The 16,794-nt window shown below is 42.9% G+C and overlaps 1 protein-coding gene across 1 annotated transcript; it reads left to right on the top strand.

Annotated features, from left to right (window-relative positions):
- The first annotated feature begins 1,058 nt into the window (after window positions 1-1,058).
- On the top strand, window positions 1,059-12,940 carry CD164 (CD164 molecule). The gene is made up of 6 exons (XM_074150575.1): window positions 1,059-1,402; window positions 3,929-4,015; window positions 5,474-5,545; window positions 7,432-7,623; window positions 8,783-8,863; window positions 9,818-12,940. Exons 1-6 carry the CDS (start codon window positions 1,312-1,314, stop codon window positions 9,976-9,978), a joined length of 684 nt encoding a protein of 227 aa, XP_074006676.1. The 5' UTR covers window positions 1,059-1,311; the 3' UTR covers window positions 9,979-12,940.
- Window positions 12,941-16,794: the final 3,854 nt, after the last annotated feature.

Genomic DNA, 16,794 nt, shown 5'->3' with positions numbered 1-16,794 from the left:
AAACAAAGGACAGACAGGAAAAAAAAAACCCACAGAGGAAGAGGGGACTCTCCCCTGTGATGCAATTCCCAAACATCCTTCTCCAGGCACTCTCTACAGCGCAGCTGGAAGCGACAAGAGTGAAAATTAAGGTTACAACTTTTACCAAGCTTTCCCTGTAGTACTACAGACATTATTTTGTCGTGGACTCCCAGGGTGTTGTTCCCACCTGCGATGGCACCAGCACTGACTGGAGCACTGTTGGACAACATGCAACTGTTGGCGCGCTGTTAAGCTTCATGTGTGATTATGATTAAGTAATACTTACTTAAACTAGTTATGTAATACTAATGTTTTTTTCAGGGTAGAAAAGGGGTAGGGGTGGAAGAGGTGAACCACACACCGATTAAAACTGCTCCGTTAGAGAAATCCACCGCAACCCCACCCCGCGGAGCTGGTAGGGGCACAAGAGCCGGTGCCTGAGGTGCGGTGAGGGCAGGGTACCAAGGCGGGAGCCGTTCTGCCTCGGCAACTTCAGGGAAAATCGCAGCAGCCCACTGGGCTGGGCCAGACCTGGAGAACACGGAGGATCGCCAACCCCTCTGCCATGAGCAACCCCGGCCTCCTCCCGCCCCGCCAGACCGCTCCCGCACCGCGCTGGGGCGGCCGCAGGGCGCAAGCCGCTATGGCCCGGCGGCCGGCCCGCCAGGGAGGGAGAGACCCCACGCCGCAGCCGGCCCTCCCCAGGCGGCTAGTGTCTGCCGGCTGGGAGCGCCTCCTTCCCCGCCGCTCGATGCGACCCCCACAAACGGCCGCCCGCTCGCCCACCCGGGCTCCCGGAGTATCGGGTGAAAGCAACGGCCAACAACCGACATCTCCCTCCCCTCACGCAGCGCCGGCGCGGGGGGTACGATCCGCGCGCCATCCCCGCCCTCCGCCGCGCCCCCAGCCAATGAGCGGCCGCCGCTCTGCTGACGCACAGGGGGGCGGGGCCTCCGTGGGATGGGGGAGGCGGTCGCGCGGGAAGCACTCCTCCGGGGCGGTGGTTGGGACCGTTCCATTACGCGTCAAACGGGGGGGGGAGGGGGAAGTGGGAGAGGGACACTGGGGGACTGGACGGAACCACGCCAGCGTTCCGGTCGCTCCCGCCGGCCCGCGCGGGGGTGGGGCGAGAGAGGGCAGGGCCGGCTTAGAGGCGGTGGCGCTCACGTGACGCCGGGAGTGGGCGGGGCGGAGCGGCGGCGCTGCGAGGGTGCGCGGAGGCAGCGGGGCGAAGGGAAGCGCCGAGGAGCGGGAGTTGCTGCCACCACCCCCTATCGCTTCACCGCCGTCATGGGCCGGACAGCCGCGCTCCCCCTCACCGCTCTCTGCCTGGCCTGCCTCTGCGGGCTGACCGCGGGGGTCAGCGGCGACGCGACCGTTGGTGAGTTACCTCGCCCCCCCCCCCCCCCCCCCCCCCCGCTACCTGACCCGACGACAGTTGCTGACGGGGCAGCCCCTTCCGCGCTCGCGCCCCGCCCGTTGTCTGGCCCTGAGAGGGGAACGGGGCGCCGACCGGGCGGCCGACCCTCCGTGCTCGCCGGGGGTGTGGGGGAGCGCCGCAGTGCCCCCATCCTTCCTTCCCTCTCCCCTCCCCCCCCCCCGGGGAGCACGGAAAGTGTCTGCCCGGCCGCGGAGCCGCCCTGTAGCTCCCTCACAGCTCGGCCGCCACGCCGCCCTCAGCGCCTTGGCCGCAGCCCGCCGAGCTTTTCGCTCGCTTCTCTGCTGGCTCCGCCTGTTCCCGCTTTCGTTTTCCCCCCTCGCGGTGTTCGTTGTTCGTTATCCTGACACTGTTCGCCCCGTGGGTTCGTCTCCTCTTTCTGAGCTGTTTGCTAAAGTGTTTACGTGGCCAAGAGCCACGAAACGTGCCTCGTGCTCTAGAAAGCGAAGGAAAGAAGTTGTTCTGGAAGTACTTGAATGTTTTCTGGCCGCATTGCGTAATGGCGCTGGGTGCCGCTGCCCCGTAACCTCTGCTTCAGCCCTTCTAGATTTCCTCTTCAGCCCTACCAGCGACGACGTGATGTAGGCCGATATCGGGCACCCTATCGGAACGTGAACTGCTTTGAGGACTGCTGAGAGCCAGAGGTTAACAACCTCTCCGGTGCAGCGGGAGAGGGCAGTGTTGGTCCAGCAGGCCAGGCTTCTGTTAGTGTTTCCAGATTTCCCCCTTAACTGTAAGGGGACTATCCGAATTTACCCTGCTTAAGAGCCAGTACACCAGACTGGTTTATTTTGGGAGCAGACCTGAGCTTGCCCACGCTTAAGAGCTGAGTTCATGGTATCAGAGTAATTTTTTCAGTGAAAACCGGGTGTCTGCTGATGGAGAAAACTGGAGAGCTTGCTGTTACCCCGTTTAAAGATCTAAGAGAGTGTTTCACCACAGGAGTAGCATTGGGAGAACATCTGACACCCTGCTGCTGATTCTGAAGTTAACAGCTCATTCTTGAAATCCTTTGCTGTGATTAAAATGTCTCCTGATCCTTTACTCTTGCAAATCTGTTCCTCCCCCATGCTAGTCTGGGAAAGATATTTTGAAAGTAAACTAGAAGTCCTAGTGCACCTTGTATTATCTGGCTGCACTGACTGTCCTTCTGTCTGCACCGATGTACTGTGCTAATTTTTCTATGTACCAGTGAGGAATTTACAAAAGTGAACATTGTTCATTCATCAGAAGTAAGTGTTGTTTGTGCTGTGACTGTTCTTCAGATATATACCCAGAATAATAAATTACCTTTTTTTGCCCCCCCTGAAACCTGTTACCCAGAAGCTGTCATAGAGCGCTTGAAGTGGTTCGAGTGCCATATTTCTGAAGGGAACAGGGCAAGTCTGTTGCATACCTCACGGATGCAAACCAACAAAGGTCTTTCCATCTCTTCTTATGTTTCTTGGAAGTGAAGAAACAGCACCAATATTTCTAGCCTGATCCTACCCTAACCAAGAGAAAGGCCAAGTGGATTCAGGCTTAATTCAATTTATCAGAGTACTGAAGTCAGGCAATGCATTTATAGCTGTTGTCTTGAGATGTAAATTACCACGCTGATTGCCAAAGATCTGTGAATGGCAGCATTCCCTTCACTAGGGAGCAGAGCAGGGAAAAGTGAAAGGTCATCCAAAGGTGCCTGGAGTAGGTGGATATGATGTGAAATGTGCTGGAGAGTATGCAGTGTAAGGAGTTGTGGGTTGTATGTGGGTTTTCCGAGTATGATGACTGTATAAGTAAGTCCTAATTAAAAGTAATGCAATAAAATTGTAGCTTGGGAGAAGATCTTATTTGATCCAGGTAGTGGATGTGTTGTCGTTGTGGTTTCAAGGCAAAAATGTTTGATTGGGATTGACATAAAAAAGCAGCTGGACTGGTTAGGTTGCTGGCTTCTGCTGTGATCAAAATATGAATAGATTGATTTTTCTTTCAGCTCTCCTCTATATATATTTGTATATGAAGTTCTCTAGGTTCTTTTCTTTATGTCTCAGACTTTGGTTGCTTTCTACTGTAGGGTTGTTTACAGCTGGCTGTATTGCCTAAAGGAAAAATGTAATCAAAAGGAACAAAGCTCTTACCGTCTGTGGTTTCAATGAACTTCTGCAAAATTAATTTGGTGGACCTTGTTAACATCACTGAAATAGTATATCCTCTGAGTTTACTATAGTTAGAGGTTGCATGAGGTATAATCTTGGTTTACATGTGGGGTCTGGTTTTGGACTGTCAGTAGTGTCTGGAGGGAAGTATTTTTGTGTCATGTCAAACGCATTCAAAAGTTGTAGCTTTCAGTTGTAGTTAGTTCAGTGAGAAGGATTGTGCCTTAACCCGGGAGATGTACCTATGAGAAGGTACAGATCTATGTTGCTTCTGTGGGTGAAGTTGCTCGTTTGACAGTGGTAATTTTAGTGCATTTCTTTTCTTTTTTCCTAGGCACCTGCGAAAGCCGTTCTAACTGCAGTTTGTGTATTGGTAATGAAACAGATGTAGCAGACTGCAAGTGGATCAGATGTGGTGGAGGTAAGGAGGACCACACAGTGCAGATCCTTACTGTACCATGCAGAACCTTAAACCCAGCTAAACCCAAACATCTACAGTAATGTTCATTACACAAGTAGACTGCTCTGTCTGGTAACCTAATGGAGCATTAGCTCGTAAGTTGTATCTGTTGTTAAATGTTTCAAGTTCTTATGTTAAAGACGGCTGAACATATTCAAAATAATCCCAGATTTTTAATGTTTCTGATCTAAATCTGTGCTGTTGATAAGCTAATGTGTCCCAGATGCTTCAGAATGTTTTTAGATTAAACTAGTCACTTGTGCTTGCTGTTACGGAGTCGTGAGTAGATTCTGGCATGCTGGCACATCCCTGTGCTTCAGTCCCTTTTGAGGTTTTGTCATAGATGTGGTCACAACCACTATTCCTGAACAGAAGTGCAATAAGGGAGAAGAGTCCATTAAATAAGATTTATTAAGAGTAGTTTTCCTAAAACTAAGAATTGCAACCCACTGAAGGGAACATGACAGATCCAAAGAAGCATTAGCTGCTCTCATTCAGAGCTTTGTTTTTCCCTTTGTAGGAGAGTTGGATGTAAATACATTTAAGTGACCTCTGGTACTCAGTCCTGGAGGAGACCAAGTTACTGTTGACAAAGTCATACAAAGACTTAAGTAGTCCTTAGGTGAATTATTTGTGCTTCTTATGTGAAGTGGAAACTGAGTAAGAGGAGACAATGCCTTGACTGTAACAGTGATTTTGATTGTAGATAACGGAGAAAGGTTATATGTGAAAGCTAAGATGCTTTGGAACTAATTAAAAGAATTTTGAATGTAACTTGTCCAGTACAAGAGTGTCCTTCAGGAAGCTCTTTTTCTGAATTCTGCATGTGTTGTCTGACCAACAGCGGCATATTACAAACACCCAAGAGATCCATGTGACTTGTTTGAGGGAGAGGTTGAAATCTGAGTCAAGGGAGAAGGGTGTGCAGGCAGAGAATAAAAAACTGATGCCTTCAACAATTTCAAGGTCAAAGATCTGTTTGAAAAGCTGGAAATAAGTTTTGCTTGCATGTAGGAATTTGAAGACACTAAGATATTTATTTTTGTTATGATGCTACCATAGAGATGTAAAATGTTTAATTTGAAAAATTCCACAAATAGTAGAAACATTGCCTAATTTTATAGGCTATGAAGAAAAAATACCAAGCTATACTATTATTGCAGAATGGTGCATAACAGTGTGTAAGTATTGCTTAAGTGTTGATTTGAGTGATAGACTAGTGAAAGAAAACACTAAAACTTTTATAATTTCCAGTTATTAATATACTGAATTCCTGTATATTGAAGTGGCTTTAATATTGTCCTGGCTAGAAGATGGTGTTTAGTTTGTCCTGTGAACAGTTTACTAGTATTTAGGAACAATGTCTCAAACACTTTAAAGTTCTCCTGCTGTAAATATTCGTCTCTTCTTTTCTGATAGATGAAAGGTGTGTAAATAAAACAGAAGTAGATAAGAAACAAGACAGCTGTACAACTGAAGAACAGTGTTTGTGTAAGTATTTAGATATTCAGCTTTCACATTGTTTAATGTGAAGCAGTTGCATTTAAAACTCCTTCATCTGTTGACCTTTGTTAATATGCCTTCTACAATTTATCTAAGCATGTACAAGTATGTAAATAAGCCCTCTGCTTCCAGCTTAAACCTACATTATGTGATACTAAAATACGCAGTTCCATTGTGCATTCAGTGAACTGCTTACTGTCGCTGTTTCAAGAAGCCTGACGTATTTTACTAGGCACATGTGCCTGACTACTGCCTTGGTTTCTCAGATTAAAATGGATGACGTTTCCTATTAGATATAGCATATGCTAAGGAACTTGTCAGCATCCTCAGGACAGTAACCTGTCATATTCAATAAAAAAAAGTTTCACCTGCTAAGTTCATTGGTTCATCTGAGGTGCAGTAAATAGCAAAAACTTAGGAACCTTCCAGTTTTAATTGTTAACTAGCACAGCTCTCCATGCAGGATCTGGATTATAGAACTGCATAAGGTAGATCCTTCACACTAGAAACATGTTCAGTTGCATATCTACTTCAGTCTTTTCATTAATTTATGCTTGCTGTGCAAAACAGATTTGCAGGATCTGAATAATTTAGACTAAATCTTGAATTTCACTTTTGTGAAGGCCCCTCCACTGTACTTTTTCTGAAAGGTGACAAGAAGTGGACTTTAAAATAGGATTTTCTGGTTTTAAGATCTAGAACAACAAATGAAAATTCTTAATACTCTTGTCTAGATGAGTTCAACAGTGATGCTACAGACGCTGGCTCACACCAACAGAGTTGAAGCTTCCATGCTGCTATGGGTTCTCTGGTGGTGGTGGTGGCAGCCAGTCAGAAATAATTCCACTTGACTTGGACTTCTGTGTCGTTTCTAAAATTGTAACAATCACTTCTTAATCAGGAGTGTTAGAAGTACCATTTTTCAGTGCTTTCCAAGGAGAGTGTGCCGTTACAATGCCTCGTTCTACAGTCTGTTCCTGTTAAACTTGTAGTGGTGTTATCAGGTTGTGTTTTAGCTTCTGCATATTCAAGGAAACTTAATTTTGTCACCTTCAGTAGAGGATCTTTGCTGATGTGAGAGGAACCTGTATACCTTATCCACCCTATCTCTGTAGCAACAGTTGGCTCTAGTTTCCCACCATGCTGTATTGTTTCAAGATGCAAGTAACCACATTTAGAGGACCCTGAGCGTTAAATGCTTCTGGACATAATGGTATTTCAGCAGGAAGCTTGCTGATGTATCAGTGTATGATTAAGCAACACTTTAGATAAGTTGTCCGTGTTTGATTAACTCAGTTAATACAGTAAGTTGCAGAAGGTTTCACAGTTGTTGGTTTGGTTTCGGTTGTTTGTTTTTTTTTTTTTACAGCACATGCTGAGGTTGAGAGCAACAGGTCTCAGAGCAGAAAGCTTTAAACTTTGAAATTCTTGAGGATGTCTTCGTTTTCTGCCCATACTGCTTCAGCTGCCTAACCACTCGGATCTCTAGTTCAACTTGATAGGTTCCATTTTGGTTGCAGTGAAGCTGGGAAGCAGTACTGAATACCTAGAGCATGCACAGTTAATGCTTTTACAATAGGACTCTCCTCCCTTCTGTTTGCTTTGAGGAATCTTGAGTTGCCAGCTGAACACTGCCTTGATTGGGCTGCCTGTGACAAGGTTTTTCGTGTATTCAGTCGTGCAACTTTTGCTGTTAGTGTGGCGAATTGAACATTTAGCTGCTTTGCAATTTCAGTCCAAAACTACAATAGAACTTGGTACTATATGAATTCCCTAAAACTCAGCCTGCTCATGTTCCCTTTTCTTTTTTTTTCTTAGTTAAACACTATCATTAATCTCTTTAGTGTAACTCTTTTTTTTTTTTTCTTTCATAGCTCCTACAGTTGTGTTTTCCAGTGCTATTACGCCGTCTTCCAGTGCTACTACACCACCTTCTAATACTACTACGTCACCTTCCAATACTACTACACCATCTTCCAATAGTACTACGTCACCTTCCAATACTACCACAGAGTCTTCCAATACCACCACAGCCAGTTCCGCTCCCACACCTCATCCTACTATAGGTAATACAGTACCACTGAACATACAATGGCAGTAAACTGGGAACTGGTGAATAAAACAGAGGGCGAGGGCTTTTTCCACAGATTACTGTAGTAGCATGCCTACTAAACATCTGGTACATGGATTACATAAATGGTCCCAAAGTTTGGAAGAAGTGGATTTTATAAAACTCTTAACAGAGAAAACGCTTCTTTCCAGTGTAATCAAGAACTGGCTCGGTGGTAATTGTTTGAATTAGATTAGTCATTTCCACTAATCATGAGTTCTTCTGAGGTTGGTTAATTTTTATTTTTTTTTTGCCCAGTTCAAAAATGTCTGTTCTTACATGCGCTGCCATCTTCACAGTGAAGTTCTTAACAAAAAAAAAAAATTAAAATCTCATCATTCAAAGCATCTGCTGCTGGGAGGTAACGAGTTGGTACTTGATGAGGCTCAGAACCGCCTACGGTACAGTAGGATGACATTTAGCTTTGAGTAAACCTACAAATGTTGGCGCTTGTCCCAGGCACATAGCACAATACTGATTAATTCTTAGTAATAGTAATGTGAGGGGAGGGGGTGGTCAGAGGCCCAGTGTTCTGGCTTGATAACAGAAGAGCTTTTAGGAGACAGTCTAGCTACAGGTGAGTGTTTGCTTATCCAGTTATGTCATTCACAGTGTTCTGGGGACAGGGGGAGAAGGAAGTTGTTTTGCTATCCTGTGTTTATCTCCTGTCTAGAGATATTACATTAAGCACTTTTTTTAGTATAATAAATACTAACTGATTCTAAGGGCTGTTTAATGAAAGTCCTTTGCCTTGATGCAGATTGTTCATTGTCTTGAAGCAGCTGTCTTGGTTCTTGTTCAAATACCAGCATTTATATGAGTGCTTGAAAGAAAAGTGGGTTTCTCTGAACGAAGAATCGCTGTCTGATCTGTGGAGAACCTTGAAATATTTGGCTAACAACAGTATGCAAGTTTGGAAAAAAAAAAAATCCTTATTGCAGAAACTTGGCTTAATGCCATGCAGCTGAACATCTAAATTGTGTGGGGTACAGTCTGAGGTCAAAGCTTACCCTTGTTTAAGCAAAACAAGACAAATCTTTCACACGAGAACTTTGTTGCTTGCAAACTTTGCTCTTGAAGCTCATGGTATGTACATACTGTCTTCTCTCAAACAGCTAACGTCACCAATGCCACGACACATACTCCTCTACATACAACTGCTGTAACTTCAGCTACCAGGACAACCAGTGTTCCAGGTAACACCTACTACTAGCACAATTAAAGCATAAAATACTTGGAAATTTGTGTTGCTTTAAAAGTGTTATCTTGAAAGACTTACCAAGTGACAACATTAAAGTTGTATTGGTATATCTGCTGTCGTCACTTCTAACCTCATGGCACATCTAATTTTGTTAAGGTGACGTACATAATGTAGCAAGGTAATACCCTGAGAAACAGAGCTAGGTGGTGAGATATTAAGAGTCAGGAACATGGTGGTGAAGCAGAATCAGCTGGCCACTTGTGGTAGTGTGGCTGGAACTCTCTTGTTAACTCAGTTATCTTTGGGGGGTGGTATTTTGTTTTTCACTTGCAGCATAATAATAGGATACCTATTTAAAAAAAAAAAAAGTAATTGGGCTACAGTGATGGGAATAAACTGTAGTATTTTATTTCAGCATCAGTCCTGAATATGCTGTTTCATTAAAAGCTTTCATGAAGTAAAGCTCTTTAAAACTAGCCATCAGCAGATGGCTGTAACTTCCAGATTCATGTGTGTTGTGGCTTCAGCTGATTTGGGCAAAAAAACTAGAGCAAGGAGGAGCAAGCAGCAGAGATTGGAAAATGTGTTTTGAATGTGAGTGTATCAGTTATATACTTCTGTGTAAAGGAGGAAAGCTTTGGCTTTTTGAAGTACGAATAGTCCAGCTGGGACTTGTTCAGTACTGAGATCCAGAGCAGTTTGGCTATAAATAGCTCTAGCTTTGTACAAACAGTATTCAATCAGAATTTCAGTATCACTAATCTAAATACAGCTGCTGACATGTCTTTACTCAAAACATCCAAACATCAATACAAAACCAAAAAATAATCAAAAATAATCTTAATACAAGGATGTTTTGAGTAATCTTAATACAAGGAAGCCAATACTAAAATCTGTGAAATTATTGTGAGCATTGTGCACTCACAAACTCTAATGTGGTGTTCAACAGGTACAAATGCTACTGTGACTCCTACACCTTCTCCACGCAAATCTACGTTTGATGCTGCGAGTTTCATAGGTGGAATTGTCCTTGTTCTGGGGCTGCAGGCTGTTGTTTTCTTTCTGTACAAATTCTGCAAGTCAAAAGATCGAAACTATCACACACTTTAGGACCTGCCACTTCATAATGGACTAATAGCCCAACGTGTGTAGTTCACTGAACCAAAATATTTTCTGTTGCTCATTGAAGACAGCAGTTCGTAATATCCTTTAAATCTCTAAAAGAAGACTTTAAAAGAATATTTTTGCAATATTATACTTGGCAAGAGGTGATATGAATCTCTTCAACAGGATTACTTGCAATATGCTGCATGGGTTCTAATGGCTGTCTTATTTTCCTTTAGTGGCTGCTGCTGTGGGACTTTTTTTTTCAGTTTGATACGCCAGATGTAGACATTCAGAGATTCTTATTCAGTGGCAACACTGTCTTGAGTAGACAATCTCAGTATGACTTATTGTGAAGGCTAATTGAATCAACATTTGATACAGTATCCCTTCAGTTTTGTCAAGGTGTGAATTATTGGTGATTGACTTCAGGGAGTGAAATACCATTTTTACTAGCTTGTGGCTCTTGCAGCGTGCTGCTAGGAAGACAAACAAAATTGTAGAAGTAGGTAATGTCTTAACAGAATAACATAACCCACATAACCCCATATCTTTTTACACAAGATAAAATACTGCATTCCAAACAGAAAACCGATGCCCTTTCCAATTAATTTTGAGGGTGGAGAGGGGTTTCCTTTAAAGGGGAAATGAAGATTAGTGCCTTAAAAGACTAAAAATCAGTAGGCTGCAAAAGCATCCCACCTATCTCAAAGATAAAACTACTAAGTTGTAGCTTTATATAGGAGAATGGAATACATGTGACTTGAGCATTCCAGTTTAAAAACTCTTTCCACTAAATAACTGTCCCTTATTGATCTTGTTTGAGGGTGCGGGAGCATGGTACAGTAATGTTCAGCTACAAATAGAAGCTTTAAGTTGTTTACCTTTTGTTCTGGCCTTCAAAGACCAACCATAAAACTAGTGATAAAATTCAGTTCACTCCCTGTATGAAGAGACAACAACTTATACTTGAAGTACTGGTATTTGGGAAATCCTGAGGTTTTTCTTACTGAAATGGTTCTTAAACTCATTGCATCTAATTTCAGGGGTTTGGGTGTTTTTTTTTTTTCTTTTTTGCCCTCCTGTATGTCTGCTTTCTGAAGGAGCAATTAAGGGGTAGTTAAGGGGATCTGCTAATTTGATCCTAGTCAGGATTGCTGTAGTTCTGGGGCTGCCAGGGCTGCATCTTTTTTTCTTTCCCCCCCCTTTTTTTTTTTCTTTCCTGGCATAAGCTTTGTGTCACCCTGCAGTTAACCAGTTAAGGAAATCTATTAGGCCAAATAGTACTTTTTAATTTTTTTTTTTTCCCTTGGTGAGATCAGTCATGTGATCTGTGTCTCAAAGGTACGTCATTTCCAGTGTAGATTGACTTGAGTGCCTGTGAAAATAAACCCACAGGAAAAAAGGAAGTAAAGTAAGGATAAAACCAAGTGGTGGATGTAGCACACGATACATAGCTTTTGATGATAACCCTTGATCATCAATTTTAGGATAATCTGTAGTACTGTCTTACTAGCTCTGACTTGACTGGAATTTGGCACCCAATACAAATGTTAGCGTTAATGCAGATAATACTCATGGCAGTGGATCTGAAGTATGAGGCAAATCAAGTGCAGTTCAGTTGGAAACCTAAAGTGCACCGTGTGGCTTTCTTGTGTTCTTCTAGTTTGAATGGCATTGTTTCCATTGTGCTGCATAGAAAGCTCAAATTGCTACAAAATCCAGAAAGCTACTCAGCAGTACTGTATCTTCGAGTTCATTAGCTTTTGGTTTTCTAAACAAAACTAAGACAATCAGCTCAGGTTTATTAAAATAGCAGAGTGAGCAGCCAGTTTCCAGCAACAGTATGTGTGGGGGTTAGATGGTATATCCTTGGCCTTATTCTGAAATCACTTAATCTGTCCTTTCCCTGTCTGAGAACTATTTTATTACATTTCTTTGTTTAAAAAAAATATCCATGAGCTTGTATTCTGTACTTTGAAGTGAGCAAAACATTATTCTAAAGTGTGGCAGACTTCTTCAGCTCAGCAAAGCAAACTGTATGCCTAGTATATAGATTTTTTTGGCCTCAAAGGGCTATCTTTTGGGAAACCTGCAGAGAAGTGCTCTGGAGCACTTTATAGTGTGGAAGACATTGCCACAAAGAACTCTTTGCTTTGTAAAATGTTGCTAAAATGCTTATTCACGAGCTGTGCTGATCCTGATTTAGGTTGCTGATAAAGTATGCTGGTAAAGCAAACAAAAAAAATAATTTTTAAAGTGCCTTAAACCTGCTTAATCTTTTGCCTCAAATTTTGTTTAAAAGGGTAGAAGGGATACCTTGCCTTAGTTATGAAATTTTTCTTGGTGCCAGCAATTGCTACTTTAAAAGACTTTAGGAAACCCAGGATCTCTGACACGTACAGATCCCGATCTGAAAAACTCAAGCTTGCACTATATCAATTTAGTCATGTTCTGGAAGGCCTGCACTACGCACCGCTTGCTTGTTAGACTTGCCAACAAGGTAGAATCCACAGTTGCAGAGTTGTGGCTGGGATTGTTTCCCTTTTGGTTGTTTGGGGGGAGGGGAGGCTGGGATTACACATCTTCACCATGTGCTTGGCTGCCTCACTATAGAAAGTAATTACTCCTTTGTGAAATGGCAGTATCGGCTACTCTGTGCTGTGTACTAGCAACAAACCTGAAGTAACAACTTGCAGTTTTTCTTGGCCTTGTGTTTTGAAGTGGAAGGTAGCTCATAGATCTGTAGTTGTATTTGCCCCTAAATCAATTTTAGGCACTGAACTGTAGTGACTCTTCAAGTTACCTGGCTTTTTCTTGAAGCCAACTTGTGCAGATACCAAGCTGTTACCTTATGAATGTTCTCTGCAAGTGTTGCTGTAAAAGTTTGTATTTTGTCTTCAGTGGAAGAAAACTGAAACAGTTGTAATTGCAAAACCAAATGGATAAATAAAATCTGTTGAATGGAATTCTACTTGTAAAGTTTCTTTAATGTGAGCAATCCCTGAGGGGGCTGTCTGCTGACATGGTGGAGATAAGAGCTGCTTTCCTTAGGAATGGAGAAACACCTAGGGAAAGAGAGAGAATGAAAGGTTTGAAGAGTTAAGTTAGCTCTCCTAAAGACAGTATTAACTTTGCTTTTAGTACGCACAACAATCCTGATTCACATTTAGAATTGTCTCCAAAAGAATTCTCATTTAGGTCATGTTTTCCATGTTTAACCCTGTTCTCCCCTTAAAGCCAAAGAACAGCAAGGCATTTATTAAATGTTCCACTTGCAACAGCCTGTAAGTCTTACTGCTCCTCTTCCCAATTATCCAGTTTATAATGCTGGATGTCAGCCTACAGGGTGGGAGAGGGACTGCAGCCAGGAAGGCTGTAAATAACTCCTACATCGTAGCATCTTTTCACATTAAGATCTTAGAGCAATAACCTTTTTCATGAAGCTCTGAGCCTTATTTCTTTCCTGATTGCATGAGAAAGTGGAAGATACTTGCTAGGGAATAACTGCCAGTGTTCTTGAACAAGAGGAGAGAGGGTGTGCAATTCTGGAGTTGCAGACTGAGTAAAATGATAACCAGCTCTACATGAAGTAACCTCAGCAGTTTCACATCGTGACCTTGATGCTTTCGTGGGTAGTGAATGTGTCACTAGGTAGTGCTGACATAACTCAGTCAATATTTCCCATCCTACGGGAAATTGCAAAAGCTTTAGTAGTGTTTCTGGAAAGGCTGTATGGAAATGAAGGAAACTAAAAGCTTCCTGATGTGCTTAAAACTGCTCTGCCTTCCGAAAAATCATTCATTTACTGCACGCGGTCAAGGACTGAATTAAGTTTTTGTTACAATGCAGCACAAAGCCCGAATGCAATTGTTTCTCTCTATCGTACCAGTCTTGTGTTACTGCTGTTCTTTGAAGGTGGTCTTCTGTAGGTATAGCATTCATTCAAAAATCATCTTTGAATGTTGCTGTATTATATTGAGTAATACTTGAAGTGTTTTATCAAAAAGCTGTAATTAGCCTGAGACAGCCCTTTTGACTGCTGCAATGGCACGTAAGTGCTTCATACTTACTATATTGTTCTACTTCCAAATTGGCATCTGCTTCCTGGAACGTGCTAGAATCACATTTGATGGCTTCTCTAGCAACAGCTGACCTTGGATAGTTATGAGTCACCTTTTCATTTAAGACTTACCTTAAAAATAACTCATGTTATTTGATAACTGATTCCACAGCATTCTGAGTATGCTGTGACTTGTTTTGATGGAGCAGGAAGCTTGGGTGAAATAAAGCTTGTTTCAGTAACGGTGAGGGCTGTCAGCCTTATTCTAGGAATTCTCTGTCTCGAAATACTGCAGTATTTCTAACAGAAGTTAGAGTTCCTTTACTTGGTGTTTAACAAATGCAATTCTGGAAAGGGTTGCCCAGAATTTAATTTTAAGTCTTAATTATTTATAAAAAGAGTACAGAGGTATTTGATTATTCATGTTCACAAGCCTCTGGATGGTGTTCAAAGGCACACAGGTTAGTACCCTAACTCGTCAAAAGCTGCAATACAGTTTGACATATGTCTGAAAGACAACTCTGAGTCCTTTATTGGCCAAGCTATAAAAGCAGGCTTTTTTCCATGCAAGAGAAATACAGATAAATGCATGCTTTTATTTCCTACCCCCCTCCACCCTTTCATTTTCTTCTAGTTACTGTAGCACTGTGCAAGGAGCTGCCCTTCTTCCCTCTTCTAGGGGGAGGGGAGAGAAGGTGCTGGGGAAGGTGGAGACACTGATGCGTTTGATGAGTCATCTTTAAACAGGCAAGAGCAGTTCAGTGTACAGGCAGCAGCCTCTGGGGCGAGAGCACTGCACTGGGCAGGATGTGGTGTTCAGGGGCTGCAGGAGAAAAGCGGTAAATACAAAACTTAGAACAACAAAAAAACCCCAACACCAGACCCAATGCTTTTGCTCTAAGCACTGAGCTAGGTTTTGCACTATCGCGTTCCAAGGTTACCATAATAAAAGGAAGCCTTTTAGTTTTGACTGATATCCTTGCCTTTCTGTACTGTGCTGCACTCTCTGAAGGGAGGACGTGCAGTGCTGCTCTTGCTCAGAAGGATCTGCATCACCCAGTACCTAAAATGGATTAGCAGATTAACTGACTGCAGCTGGAATTGGACGATGCATCCCAATCTGTTGAAGTACGTATGCACAGCATGGAGTATTACTGCCTCCCTTCGATTTGGATACAAATTGTCCATCTCTTATTTCAAGGTTGCCAGTTCAGTGGCATTTTCCTAAAATGCCCTGGACTGATGTAGGTTTACTTCTGGACCAACCTTTGTTTCTGGAGCTGTGTGAAGACAGTAGGAAGAGACTTTTCATTGAGGAGTGGTCATAGCCTGTCTGCTATTCTCTCCCTCCATCTGAGAGGCACCTGGAAGCATAAGTAACATATAAAAACCATCACCAACCATGACATGGTACTAATAAATAAATAAATAAAATCTTTCCTGGATCTTTGCTAACTAAATACCTCCCTCCTGCCCCCTTTCCTTCATCAATTTTTGGAACATTTGGAACATTTTTTTTTTTTTTTCCTGTTTACTAGCCATACATTTTGGTCACCTTGCTCTTAAAATTAGTCTTCAAAGGGATTTAACATCTTGTCCAGATGAAACCTATATATATGTAGGTTCAAATATATACAAATCACAACTGACAGACTAGCAAAGAAGTTGGTCCTTTTGCAACTGTATCAGGTTATTACCAACCTCACCACTGCTTACTGTCTTTGGTCTTTGCGTGTTTCCTCCTGTTCTGTTGCTTTTTGGGTCAAAATTCAAAGGATGCTGCTGGTAACCCCCATGCTGAGTGGGGGCTGAAAGCTTGTTTCGCTGGACCCGAGCCGCAGAGCCTGGAGTGTTACCAACAGCACAGAGTTAAAGCAGAACTCAAGTAAATGCAAAAGCTGTTCCTGACCTCTGAGCAGAATGTTACAGTGAAAAGAAAAAAAAAAACAACCAAACAACCCACAACCAAAAAACCCAAAACAAATTATAAACACTCAGCATAGTGCTAATAGAATCATGGATCGCTTAGTCTGGGAAAAGTGGTTCACGGATGATTGTGACACAAAGTAGGAAAAAAAAAATATTTGCAGATAGTTGCAAGTATTTGTCAAAACTCTTTGCACCTGTCTGCAATTTTTGCAGCTCACCCCACACCCTTTTCATTCATAGGACCGAGTGTATCAGCGCTCGTTTCTGCTTCACTGAGATGTCTCCTGCTGGAGAAAACTTCTGCTGCCTCAAGTCCGCTTCGTTATGTGTAACTGTTTTCCTCACAACTCTCAAGATTAAAGGGGGTGTGTGTGTTAATGATCTGTACCCAGCAACAGTAAATTCCCCAGTGAATTCCAGTCTTCATTGTAGATTTCTGAAAAGCAGAGATGCAGCTACTTAATGTCAGCCCTTCAGCTACTACAAAAATCCCCACTGAATCAAATGCTGTGCTTGCTATCAGCCATAATGTGATTTAACCCTGATTTGTGTCTATGTACAATGTGGTGTTGCCATACCTCTTAACCCTATGTTAACCTTTCCCCACTCACTTTAGGTAAAAAGGTGAAGGTATTTTTTGCTGTGTAGCCCTAATCCTGCACTTACTGAGATAGTTGTCTTCATCCTTCTCAGATATGATCTAAGATGTTTCAGACCGCATTGGTCAGCTGTTCCTGGCATTATTCCAGGGTGTGTGTCTCTGGCCAGGAGCGCAGCTGGCAGCTGCCCAGAGCGCAAAACTGCCCGCTCTGGTCAGACTGCATTCAGCG

This window comes from Numenius arquata, chromosome 7 (assembly GCF_964106895.1).
Source record: "Numenius arquata chromosome 7, bNumArq3.hap1.1, whole genome shotgun sequence".
Taxonomy (NCBI): Eukaryota; Metazoa; Chordata; class Aves; order Charadriiformes; family Scolopacidae; genus Numenius; species Numenius arquata.
Note: the sequence above shows the minus strand (reverse complement) of the source record. Positions and strands in the feature narration are given on the sequence as shown.

Excerpts from the sequence above, each read along its gene's own strand:
- CD164 (XM_074150575.1), top strand. The coding sequence starts at position 1,312 with ATGGGCCGGACAGCCGCGCTCCCCCTCACCGCTCTCTGCCTGGCCTGC. Across the intron at positions 1,403-3,928 it reads CAGCGGCGACGCGACCGTTG|GCACCTGCGAAAGCCGTTCT; the intron begins GTGAGTTACCTC and ends CTTTTTTCCTAG. Across the intron at positions 8,864-9,817 it reads CAGGACAACCAGTGTTCCAG|GTACAAATGCTACTGTGACT; the intron begins GTAACACCTACT and ends GGTGTTCAACAG.